The sequence below is a fragment of the Neoarius graeffei genome, chromosome 7, assembly GCF_027579695.1.
Source record: "Neoarius graeffei isolate fNeoGra1 chromosome 7, fNeoGra1.pri, whole genome shotgun sequence".
Lineage (NCBI taxonomy): Eukaryota > Metazoa > Chordata > Actinopteri > Siluriformes > Ariidae > Neoarius > Neoarius graeffei.
The window spans coordinates 54615492-54628805 of NC_083575.1; the positions used below are offsets into that span (position 1 = coordinate 54615492).

General features: G+C 40.9%; 1 protein-coding gene across 4 annotated transcripts in view; it reads right to left on the minus strand.

Moving 5' to 3' along the window:
- The window catches only part of unc5b (unc-5 netrin receptor B), a 129228-nt gene that overhangs the window by 8777 nt on the left and 107137 nt on the right, over positions 1 to 13314 (minus strand). For 2 of the 4 annotated variants that reach the window (XM_060925989.1, XM_060925987.1), the window contains exons 8-14: positions 12524 to 12556; positions 7170 to 7355; positions 6475 to 6840; positions 6253 to 6340; positions 2197 to 2365; positions 1856 to 2095; positions 1592 to 1741 (exon numbers count right to left, since the gene is read on the minus strand). In XM_060925989.1, the coding sequence (XP_060781972.1) occupies positions 1592 to 1741; positions 1856 to 2095; positions 2197 to 2365; positions 6253 to 6340; positions 6475 to 6840; positions 7170 to 7355; positions 12524 to 12556 (1232 nt within the window). The remainder of the gene's footprint in view (positions 1 to 1591; positions 1742 to 1855; positions 2096 to 2196; positions 2366 to 6252; positions 6341 to 6474; positions 6841 to 7169; positions 7356 to 12523; positions 12557 to 13314) is intronic. The other 2 variants (XM_060925990.1, XM_060925988.1) reach the window with 2 other exon arrangements.

The window sequence follows — 13314 nt, forward strand, 5'->3', positions numbered from 1 at the left end:
TTTCTACCTTGCAATGTTTGGGGCATATTCTGAAGGAAAATCAGTGTTTTGGGCCGGTTTACTGCCATGATGCACTCAGGCAGGCCGGAAATACCCCTGGGAAATCCCTAATCACAACAAACAAACACCCTCAATCACTTTGTTGCTGCACTGGTACCATGACGCTTCAGTGCGCAGGTGAGCACCCTTGCACTGATGTCACATTTACCTTAGCAACTGTCGCTACCTTATGCCCGGGGAAGACGCGAACTTTGTTTACATACTGTTCACATACTGAAGCCAAGCGAAGATGTCCGGCATCTGTTGCCCAAAGAAAACTACAGCTAAAAAAAGCTCTACTACCGGATTACTTGGATAATCTTAGTCAGAAAGAAGCAAAGGATAGATATACGTGGAAATTAGAGTTTATTAGCGGTTCTGATCCATACAAAATTCCTCGAAACGATTGGAGTGACGGTGCAGATTTGTGGCCTAGCGTTAGCATTAGCTACATGTTGGAATATACCTTCTTTTTCCTGGAGTCCTGACATGGAAGAACAGTTTAAAAAAAAAAAACTACAAAAGCAAGAAAACCTTCTCTGTGTAAAGACTTCTTCTCAATGTCAGCTTTTGGGAACAGAATATTGTGAAAGCCAAAGCATTTACTCTCAAAGGACTCCTACCTGAACTGTGGGTTAGATAGTATTCCTGACCCTCCAAGTCTCAGCAACTTCACGAACATCTAGTTACACAGCTATCTGCACTCTATCATTTATATAGTGATCCTTATTCTTGTTAAAATAGTATCTGAAGTGGGTTTTTTTTTTGTAAAATAACAAAATATCTTGCCCTAGACTTTCAAACAATATTGTAAGATGTTATTTGAATTTTATCTAATAGTGGGTAGTACAATAATTACATTATTAATTAATAGAATAATTACATGTACTAGTAGCAGTATTATTGCTCAAATATGTTGTTTATTCTAAGATGCTTTTGGCGTTTGAAGTATTAAGTAGGCCTAAGTATAAAGGGCATTTGTGCAGTAAATGCAGTCTGCAGGGTTTATTTATTTATTTATTTATTTAAACTGAGCTCATTTACACTTTTGGTTAGTGGTATTCTGTCAGTGGTTCAAGTAATAAAACAGCATTATTATATAATACATTGTTGTCAGATGATGACTATTTATTGCTCATGTGAACCTCATGCTGCAAACCACAGCATCACAGACCTCCACTTGTAGCAACCTTTTCAACCATGTTAACAGTAAAAAGTGATGCTGTCAGTACCACCACAAAATGCTCCTAAAAGTCACCAGATGCCACCAAATGGGATCCCTTTTTTCAAAATTTTCTGGGGGAGGACCCCCGGACCCCTCCAACAAGAGGGGGTGAACCACCCTCTCATACTCTCCCCCCATGCACCGACATACTCTCCACCCTACAGGCTGCGTAGAATTAGGGCTTTATTTTAATCCTGGGAAGAACACTGTGTACTATACTATACTATACTATACTATACTATACTATACTATACTATACTATACTATACTATACTATACTATACTACATACCAGTACAAAACAGGCTCCAGGTCCCAACCAACTCACCTGGTACTTGGCAAGAAGTTTGCTCCTCCAATGAGAGTGTGGGATGTCGTGGATTGACAGTCGCAGGTTGCTGTAACTGTCCTTAAAGAGGAGTGACTTAGGATCCTCCAATAATATCCCACCAAGTGTTCGCTCTAATTCTAACACTTCCTGCACATCAAAAATATCAGAGATCAAAATGAACAATTTCAGAAAAGAGAAGAAAAGGGAGCAAATAAGATTGGTAAGGTTTATGACTGAATATGAAGGGAAGAGGCCGTTAACCTTTAGGGCGTATGGCGTGTCTTGTATGCAGTAGACCCTCAGACTATAATCCAGAGATAGGCAAGGAGCTCGGGGTGCAAACAGGGCGAGCTGCAGCCTCTTACAAGCAGGCTGTGGAGGAACTGACTGTCCCACCAGACCATAAGTGCCTAAGTGCTCCATCAGAACATGGCAGCTCTGTTCCTCCAGCTGCATGTAACATGGCGAGGACAAACTCTCCTCTCCTACTGTCAGCACCTCCTAACAGCAGGGAGTTTCGAATGGGAATGAGTTATGAAGTTTTACTTTGATAAGGTCTGTGCTAGAAGATGTTTTTGACTGATCTCTGAGTTGACGCTCACCTCCCAGACTCCTTGGTTACTCTGTGTTTTGAGAGTGAGGCTCCAGTTGGGAGTCTCAAGGTGGGCGCAGTGGGGAAGGGTGAGGATGACTGGGCGGCTTAGCAGCATGGCTGATGGCCCACAGCTCACCACTGGACTCAGGACTGTCTGACCACCCTCCGATGGCAACCTGAAAGAATGATAAGCAAAATATATTTTCATTACTTGTTTTCGTGTAATAATGGCAAAAATAAAACAACAACAACAACAACAACAGCATCTTTATGAAAACAAAATAAATAGTTCTAAAAAAGAAAGCTAACAGGAATGCTATGGTAACCCAAATATCCACTTCTTATAACTGCGGTGAGCAGAAAGACATCTCAGAAAGCACAACATGCCAAACCTTGAATCAGATGGGCGACAACAGCAGAAGACCACATCAGATTCCACGTCTGTCAGTGAAGGACAGGAAACTGAGACTACAGTGGGCGTAGGCTCACCAAAACTGGATAGTTGAAGATTGGAAAAAGACCAGGCAATATTTTCACCATCTTCAACTGTCTAGTTTTTAGTGTCTGTGGCCTCAGATTCCTGTTCTTCACTAACAGGAGTGGAATGATGCTCTATTATTTAATAACATACAAAAATTTCTCTGTAATTGAATTGTCATTTGGAAATCATTAAAGTTTTCTACTGACACACTCGTGCTGAAGACGTCTGTGCATCCCTGACAACTACAAATGGGGTGCGTCACCACAAAACAAGTCTATCCATCCATCCATCCATCCATCCATCCATCCATTATCCGTAACCGCTTATCCTGTACAGGGTCGCAGGCAAGCTGGAGCCTATCCCAGCTGACTATGGGCGAAAGGCGGGGTACACCCTGGACAAGTCACCAGGTCATCGCAGGGCTGACACATACAGACAAACAAACATTCACACTCACATTCACACCTACGGTTAATTTAGAGCCGCCAATTAGCCTAACCTGCATGTCTTTGGACTGTGGGGGAAACCGGAGCACCCAGAGGAAACCCACGCAGACATGGAGAGAACATGCAAAATCCACACAAAAAGGCCTTCGTCGGCCACTGGGCTCAAACCCAGGACCTTCTTGCTGTAGGGCGACAGTGCTAACCACTGCATCACCATGCCGCCCAAAATGAGTACAGTTGGTAAAAAAAAAAAAAAGTTTGTTTTATAGTTGTTTTATTGGCTATTCTAAATCAATTTTGTGCCAAAATGCTCATACAATACTTTTGAAATATCAAACAAAAACGACAAATCAAAATACAAAAAAAGAAAAAAAGTCAATTTTTTTAGACTGGCAAACAAATTATTCATGTAATCGTGCAAAATATCAGTCTATTACTCTTCAGAAACCTTTTATTTTTGTTCCACGTCTTTCTCAGTTTTGCTTGACGTAATTTATTTTGGTTGCAATTCCAGCTTTCCTGTTTGCGCTCCCTGACTTTTTGCTTGCAGTTTTGGCACAAACGTCACATGTGAGTGGGCCGTCCAGGAACGCATTCCCATTGGCTAACTTGCGTTTGACTGACAGCTACGCTCAGCCATTCCCCAGAGGCTGTTGCGGCCATTTCCTACTCGGATTCTGGCGGACTGTTTGACGAGTGACCGATCCATTGACGGTAAACAAGGATCGAGTGGACTTCAGTGGCGACTACGATATTGAATTAATTCAACAAAGTGTAAGTGCGGGACAAATGTGCTGTATGTGTTGCAGTAGTGCACATTATGCAGGTGTTTTGTGGCAAGTCAAATGTTAGCCTTAGCTCCACTACCCAATATAATAGCTGTCTTGCTAACATTAAACACACCTGCATAATGTGCACTACTGCAACACATACAACACATTTGTCCCGTACTTACACTTTGTTGAATTAATTCAATATCATAGTCGCCACTGAAGTCCACTCGATCCTTGTTTACCGTCAATGGATCGGTCACTCGTCAAACAGTCCGCCAGAATCCGAGTAGGGAATGGCTGAGCGTAGCTGTCAGTCAAACACAAGTTAGCCAATGGGAATGCGTTCCTGGACAGCCCACCCACACGTGAAGTTTGTGCCAAAACTGCAAGCAGAAAGTCAGGGAGCGCAAACGAGAAAGCTGGAATCGCAACCAAAATAAATTACGTCAAACAAAACTGAGAAAAACGCGGAACAAAAATAAAAGGTTTCTGAAGAGTAATAGACTGATATTTTGCACGATTACATGAATAATTTGTTTGCCAGTCTAAAAAAATTTACTTTTTTTTTGTTTTTTTGTATTTTGATTTGTCGTTTTTGTTTGATATTTCAAAAGTATTGTATGAACATTTTGGCACAAAATTGATTCCATACCAATTCAGAGAAATTAACAAAACTGTTTAAGGTGTCATCATCTTAACAGAAAAACAAGTTTGGAGAAAATCAGCTGTAAACTTGAAGTTTAAACTGAACTTGATGCATAGCACACATTACAAAGTCATATTTACAGGACGTTTTACAGTGCAAGATTTGGTGACAGATACGTTATGGAGCAAGGAATGTAGGATTTAAATTAAAACAATATGTGGATTATTTTTTGACGAACTCCCATTTCAGATTGTTATATCTCCTTATGAACTTTTGTTACACTGGACTTGTTTTGTGGTGACACACCCCAAATGCAGTATGGCTAATAACATATATATGTTATTTACCAGCTGGGATGTCCGTATCATGAAATATCGTGACCGAGGTCTTGAAAGTACTGAGCGAGGCCCTCTGGGCCGAGGTCAGTATTCAAGGCAGAGGTCAGGGTATTTCACCATACGGACCGACCTTAAGCTGGTAAATAATATATTTATTTTTTTCTTTACCAAATTCTAACGGAAAACGAGAGTGCCTGAAAGGGAAAACCGAGCCGAGCCGCCATTTTGAATCCTTATTCACGGCTGTAATGCAAATTGCTTCCTCCTCGGTATACAAGTGCACTTCCATGGCAGGAAAAAAACTACATTTTGCCGCCTATGTAGTCCCCTATTTATACAAATAGGAGTCATTCAGGATTCAGCCATGTTTTTGCTCGGTGTTAGCAAGTTAGAGGTTTTTAGCTTTCTCCTGAAATGTTTTCTTTTATTTCTTCTTCCTCAGGGTAGTAAAACTCGCTTTCGCTGTGAACACTGTCATTATCGCTATCCATGCTGTAAAATTAATGCTATTCTCCTGAGAAATGCTGGTAAAAATTTATAAGATTTTTTGATAATCTTATAAATAAATTTTATAAAAAAAGATAAATGTTGACAAAAAATGCTACTATGTTTGTTGTTGTTGTGAACGAGCGAGTCGCCAGAGGTCCATAACCAGGGTCCGTACCGTAGGATACGGACCCACTCGCCAGCCAATCAGAGCGCAGGATTTGATGAAAACCGCACCGCGAAAAAAAAATAAAGGTATTTATTCACTAACTCTCATGTCAGCAAAAGTAATCAATTAATCTTGGTTCAAAAAACTCTGCAGGTGCTAATTAAGCAACTTGTTTCAACCAACACTGGGAAAACTGTGTGTATAGTCAATTTAGTGTCATAAAAATATAGGACTGTGTCATGTCAACCAACTGGTGCTCTATGACAAAAAGTGCAAGAGAACTTAAATCAGTGCAGTTGCTTCACACACAGAGACACATCACTGATTGCCTCTACAGAGTTAGAGTGCAGATAGAGGGAGATCCCTTTTCAGCAAAGCTCTTCTTAACAAAAGCCCTTAACGTGAAACTTCAAAGCAAAAAATGTGGATCAGCAGAAAAGTGGGAACAAAAACACTAGCAGAGCAGTTTTCATTTCATATTAGTCCTGCTAGTCCTCCCGAGGTTTGAAGTGCTGTCACTTGTGCATCAGTGTTTCTGGAGTTAAAACAGCCTTGCTATGGCTGTAATGATTTCCTGAATTAGGCTGTCAGCTGTGGCAACAAGTGGAGGTGCAAATGACAGCTAAATGAAACCAAGCATTGTGACAACACAGAGTGAGAAAGAGGAAAGCCAGCATGCAAAATGGCTACAAAAAGTACAAATCTGTGACTAGGGCTGACTTACGTAGTCTTCTCCCATTTGTTGATGATGAGATACATTTCATAGAATTTCCCCTGAGGAATAGTTCCTGGCGGCACCAACAGGCTCACACCTGAGACACAGACAAAGATGGAGATAATTTTATTTGCACAGGAACCTGAAACTCAAAAGCTATTCTGAAAAGTGAAATCCATATTGAAAAGCCATAATTAGAGAAACTGATAGTTTAAAGCGACATTGGATTGCCTGTATTAGGGATGGTAAGGCGCCCGCCGAGGCTGCCAAGCATGGCACTGGTGCTGTGGCCCGGCTCAGCAGGAAGAGTGTGTGTGCGAGGCTCTCGTGCACCACTGCCCATCATCTTCAAGTTTATGATGTCTTCATCAGCACATCCTAGGCTGGTGGGCAGCTCCAGAGACGACATGGTAGAGGAATCATACACTTTAATCTTGAGGCTGGGCAGAGCATCTAGCAGGGGTGAATTGGTCATGGGGATCTTGTGGTGTGAGTCAAGTGTGCTCTGCTGCAGGGAGGAGAAGATCGGCCCCCGGAATGTTCCGGCACTAGCAGTGAGGTCAGGGGGAGCTGAGGAGTGTAGCACATGAAGGTTATCTAATAAAGAAGGAAGGCAAACACAGAGAGAACATTTCTCTGAGGACAGAGCAGAAGTAATAGGATTTCCCAGTTATGGCATGAGCTGCCTGAGAAAAGAAAGCTTTAAAGAGAGGCAAGGATTTGAAAGAGTGCCTATATGGAGGAGTGATTAAGTTGAAGAGAGACAAAGCACTAGAAATGGCAGGGGAAATGTGAGTGAGCAGCTGAAGAGAATTAAGAACCTTAGATAAAGCTTAAAAGAAGCCGTTTATATGGGTTTAACTGAAATTGAGATGTAGTAAAGCTAGAGAGATATGGATATGGCGAAACAGACAGTGGTTTCTCACCTTGTCTTGGCGGTTTGCCAGGATGGAAGGCAGCAGCAAGGGCAGATGAGGAGTCTGTGATATCTCCATGGAAATGGCGACAACTACGACGGTAAGCCAGGATGCCCACACCAAGCGCAAGGATCACACACAACAACAGAGCCCCCACCAGCCTTGCATACACAGCCACTCCTACGCCTGTGTCCACTGAAACACACACACACACACAATTTTAGACGAACAAACTCCATACATTATCAGTATTTCTACATTTACACTCATGCACAAATATACACAACTACAACCCCAATTCCAAAAAAGTTGGGACAAAGTACAAATTGTAAATAGAAATGGAATGCAATAATTTACAAATCTCAAAAACTGATATTGTATTCACAATAGAACATAGACAACATATCAAATGTCGAAAGTGAGACATTTTGAAATTTCATGCCAAATATTGGCTCATTTGAAATTTCATGACAGCAACACATCTCAAAAAAGTTGGGACAGGGGCAATAAGAGGCTGGAAAAGTTAAAGGTACAAAAAAGGAACAGCTGGAGGACCAAATTGCAACTCATTAGGTCAATTGGCAATAGGTCATTAACATGACTGCGTATAAAAAGAGCATCTTGGAGTGGCAGCGGCTCTCAGAAGTAAAGATGGGAAGAGGATCACCAGTCCCCCTAATTCTGCGCCGACAAATAGTGGAAAAGTATCAGAAAGGAGTTTGACAGTGTAAAATTGCAAAGAGTTTGAACATATCATCATCTACAGTGCATAATGTCATCAAAAGATTCAGAGAATCTGGAAGAATCTCTGTGCGTAAGGGTCAAGGCCGGAAAACCATACTGGGTGCCCGTGATCTTCGGGCCCTTAGACGGCACTGCATCACATACAGGCATGCTTCTGTATTGGAAATCACAAAATGGGCTCAGGAATATTTCCAGAGAACATTATCTGTGAACACAATTCACTGTGCCATCCGCCGTTGCCAGATAAAACTCTATAGTTCAAAGAAGAAGCCGTATCTAAACATGATCCAGAAGCGCAGATGTCTTCTCTGGGCCAAGGCTCATTTAAAATGGACTGTGGCAAAGTGGAAAACTGTTCTGTGGTCAGATGAATCACAATTTGAAGTTCTTTATGGAAATCAGGGACGCCATGTCATTCGGAGTAAAGAGGAGAAGGACGACCCAAGTTGTTATCAGCGCTCAGTTCAGAAGCCTGCATCTCTGATGTTATGGGGTTGCATTAGTGCATGTGGCATGGGCAGCTTACACATCTGGAAAGACACCATCAATGCTGAAAGGTATATCCAGGTTCTAGAGCAACATATGCTCCCATCCAGATGACGTCTCTTTCAGGGAAGACCTTGCATTTTCCAGCATGACAATGCCAAACCACATACTGCATCAATTACAGCATCATGGCTGCGTAGAAGAAGGGTCCGGGTACTCAACTGGCCAGCCTGCAGTCCAGATCTTTCACCCATAGAAAACATTTCGCGCATCATAAAATGGAAGATACAACAAAAAAGACCTAAGACAGTTGAGCAAGTAGAATCCTACATTAGACAAGAATGGGTTAACATTCCTATCCCTAAACTTGAGCAACTTGTCTCCTCAGTCCCCAGACATTTACAGACTGTTGTAAAGAGAAAAGGGGATGTCTCACAGTGGTAAACATGGCCTTGTCCCAACTTTTTTGAGATGTGTTGTTGTCATGAAATTTAAAATCACCTAATTTTTCTCTTTAAATGATACATTTTCTCAGTTTAAACATTTGATATGTCATCTATGTTCTATTCTGAATAAAATATGGAATTTTGAAACTTCCACATCATTGCATTCCGTTTTTATTTACAATTTGTACTTTGTCCCAACTTTTTTGGAATCGGGGTTGTATATGCATAAAGTATATATGGGTACATAAATAACTTTAATTAAGTCATATCATTTTGCTATATGAACAAATGGATTTGCTGGAACTACCTTTAACTTCATGACTGTCTTGATTTTGAATTTTACAATAAACTCACATGGTCTCTCCTGACACTTCACCAGCCCCCAATGGATAAAAGAAACAAGAAAAAATGCGGATAAAAGGAGAAAAAAAAAGTGCCGGACAAGAGTTGTTAAAAAAAATAAAGAATCATAAAGCAAGAAATAAGGATGAAACACAAGAAATGAGTAATTATGAAGAAGACAAAATTAGGCCAAGATGTGGCAATCTGCTTATACAGTGCCTTGCAAAAGTATTCATCCCCCTTGGTGTTTGTCCTGTTTTGTCGCATTACAAGCTGGAATTAAAATGGATTTTTGGAGGGTTAGCACCATTTGATTTACCCAACATGCCTACCACTTTAAAGGTACAAATGTTTTTTTTTAATTGTGACACAAACAATAATTAAGATGAAAAAACAGAAATCTGGATTGTGCATAAGCATTCACCCCCTTTCGTACGAAACCCCTAAATAAGAGCCGGTCCAAACAATTCACTTCATAAGTCACATAATTAGTTGATTAAGCTCCACCTGTGTGCACTCAAAGTGTCACATGATCTGTCACATGATCTGTCACATGATGCCTGTACCAATCAACCTGTTCTGGAAGGACCCTGACTCTGCAACACTACTAAGCAAGCAACATGAGGACCAAGCAGCACTCCAAACAGGCCAGAGACAAAGTTGTGGGGAAATATGGATCAGGGTTGGGTCATAGAAAAATATCCCAAACTTTGAATATGCCAGGGAGCACCATTAAATCCATTATAGCAAAATGGAAAGAATATGGCACCACTACAAAACTGACAAGAGAAGGCCGTCTTCCCAAAACTCACAGACCGGGCAAGGAGGGCATTAATCAGAGAAGCAACAAAGACACCAAAGATAACACTGAAGGAGCTGCAAAGATCCACAGTGGAGATGGGAGTATCTGTCCATAGGACCACTTTAAGCCATACACTCCACAGAGTGGGGCTTTATGGAAGAGTGGCCAGAAAAAAGTCATTGCTTAAGAAATCATGTTTGGAGTTTGCCCAACAGCATGTGGCAGACTCCCAAAACACATGCAAGAAGATTCTCTGGTCAAATGAGACGAAAATTGAACTTTTTGGCCATCATGGGAAATGCCACATGTGGCGCAAACCCAACACCCTGAAAACACCATCCCTACAATGAAGCATGGTGGTGGCAGCATCATGCTGTGGGGATGTTTTTCATCTGCAGGGACAGGAAAGCTGGTCAGGACTGAAGGAAAGATGATGGCACTAAATACAGGGCAATTCTGGAGGAAAACCTGTTTGAGTCAGCCAGAATTTTGAGACTGGGACGAAGGTTCACGTTCCAGCAGGACAATGACCCGAAACATACTGCTAAAGCTACACTGGAATGGTTTAAAGGGAAACATGTCTTGGAATGGCCTAATCAAAGCCCAGACCTCAATCCAATTGAGAATCTGTGGCATAACTTGAAGATTGCTGTATACCAACACAACCCATCTAACTTGAAGGAGTTGGAGCAGTTTTGCCTTGAGGAATGGGCAAAAATCCCAGTGGCTAGATGTGCTAAGCTAATAGAGACATACCCCAAGAGACTTGCAGCTGTAACTGTAGCAAAAGGTGGCTCTACAAGGTATTGACTTTGGGGGGTGGGGGAGAATACCTATGCACACTCCAGATTTCTGTTTTTTCATCTTAATTATTGTTTGTGTCACAAAAAAAACAATGTGCACCTTTAAAGTTGTCGGCATGTTGTGTAAATCAAATGGTGCTAACCCCCCAAAAATCCATTTTAATTCCAGCTTGTAATGTGACAAAACAGGACAAACACCAAGGGGGATGAATACTTTCACAAGGCACTGCATGTATACGACAGCCTCCACTCTTCCAGTCTCTTGGGAAGGCCTTATTGGAATTTTGCTTGGTAATTTGTGCTTATTCAGCCACAAGGGCATTACTGAGGTCAGGCATTGATGTCGAGCAAGGAAGCTTGGCAAGTGGTCAGTGCTTCAGTTCATTCCAAAGGTGTTCAATGGGGTTGAGGTCAGGGCCCTGTACAGGTCACTTGAATGCTTCCAAACCAACCTTGGCAAACCGTGTTTTTAAAGACCTTCCTTTATGCACAGGGGCATTGCCATAGTGGAAGATGTTTGGGCCACTTGAAGTCCTAGTGAAGGAAGATACATTGTCTTCCTTGTACACAATCATGTGCCTCCAATTTTGTGGCAAATGTTTGGAGTAGGCCAGAAATGGGAGTCATGGTCAAGCGTCCACATACTTTTGATCATATAGTGTACATGACAAAGACCCATATGTAAAATACAAACGCCTAGTATATGTATTTGATAAAGTCTGTATGTAGATGACAAAGAAGAGAAAGATAAAATATAGAAGACAGAATATGAGAGAATAAGGCATTGATTGGTAAGAGGGCTCAAATGACAAGACTGCAGTGAATCTGACTTTTGTCAGAGCTTTTTACTCTAGACAGAACAGTGATGAATTAAGTGCATTTCTTTTCAGCTTTCTCTGTTATCAGGGTCACAGTGATCTAAATATTTGCATCGTTGCAGCTGTAAGCTACAATGCTGATGGTAGAGGGCCAGATATGTTCTCATTAACTCCTAAATGACTCCAAGCTGTACTCAAAGCTGGTACATGCATTATATATTATTTTCCAAATATGTACATACTCATTTTTAATGCATCAGTCTCCATCGAATAGTGATTCAGCCCCTGGTAGTGTGCTGATATTACAAAACCATCTAATTTTGGTCAAATGCTTTTGTAATTACTTTTTACATCGTCTACAGGAGAAAGAGTTTAATCATATTATTGCCATTACTCCTTTAGAGTTCATTAGGCAGAATATTTATTATTCCTAAAAATGGTTAATGAGTTTGTAGTTAATGTTTATTTTACGACTAAATCTTACTGAGCCACTAAAATTAGCTTTCTGCTTGTCATCACACACTGTGGACAGGCCATGATGGGTGTGGGGCCTTTTACTGTAAAAGCATATCCTAGTTTATCACTTCCTGCTGTTCCATTAATATGAGCTTATTCATGTTCGAAAGACTATGAAATTGATATTTCTGACCTTTCCAAATCCTGGAATGAATATCATCAACTGAAGTATTCTCCTTATGACAATTAGACAATACAAGAGGACATTCTAAGATTACGCAGGAAACTACAGGTAAGTGAAAAAAGGGCAGCATGGACTCTAGATGAGGCATGAGTGCATGGATGCACATACACGCACACTGAGGAAAAACACTGCACAGATATGCTCCTGTAGCCGATCACATAAATCACATCCACACGCATAGTGAAGAAATGGATGCACAAACATGTGAAAAGGTGAACTTACGATGGTTTGTATGTTCAACAGAAACCTTTTTATCTGTTTGAAAGACAAAAGAAAATGAACAAAGGAAAAATGGGTCATGCATTCAGAAACTTTGAGATGATCTTAATGAAAATGAAACAACAAATGAAATGAATGAAACATGCTAGCTAATACATTTAGTAAATAAATAATCAGCGGCACATCTAACAGAGCTGTGTAAACTGAAATAAAAGTTGAACATCTGTAAATTGTGAAGGAATCAGTGAGTAAATGAAAAACTGAGTGATTGTGTGGGCTGCATTATTAATGATGGCTGCCGAAGAGTGTGTGTGTGTGTGTGTGTGTGTGTGTGGTGCTCACACACACACACACACACACACACACACAGCCTGCCTGCCTGCATGTTCAGTGAGGCTGTTTTGTTTTGTAAGACTGCCTCGTCCACGAAGCACTGAGTATCAGAATAAATCTGCTTCATTCCCTCAGTGTTCTCATCTTAATCACCTTGCCTCCTAAAATATCAGCAATTATCTCATTCACCATCTGCGCTCTAACTTACAGAAGTAAGCATAATCGACTCCAACACAAACACCCACACATGTGCTACAGCTATATCAAGTAAGGAGATATGCCCTTTTAACACCACTGTATTTTCACAAATGGTGCCCATATGAGCATCTATGATAATCTCCAACTCTAAACCAGGCTGAGAAAGGGACTATGAAATACATAGCTGAAAAAGTTAACGAATAAATATTTTCTGAATTATTAATATTTGGCTAACTGGGATCAAAACATTAATGTGATGTAAT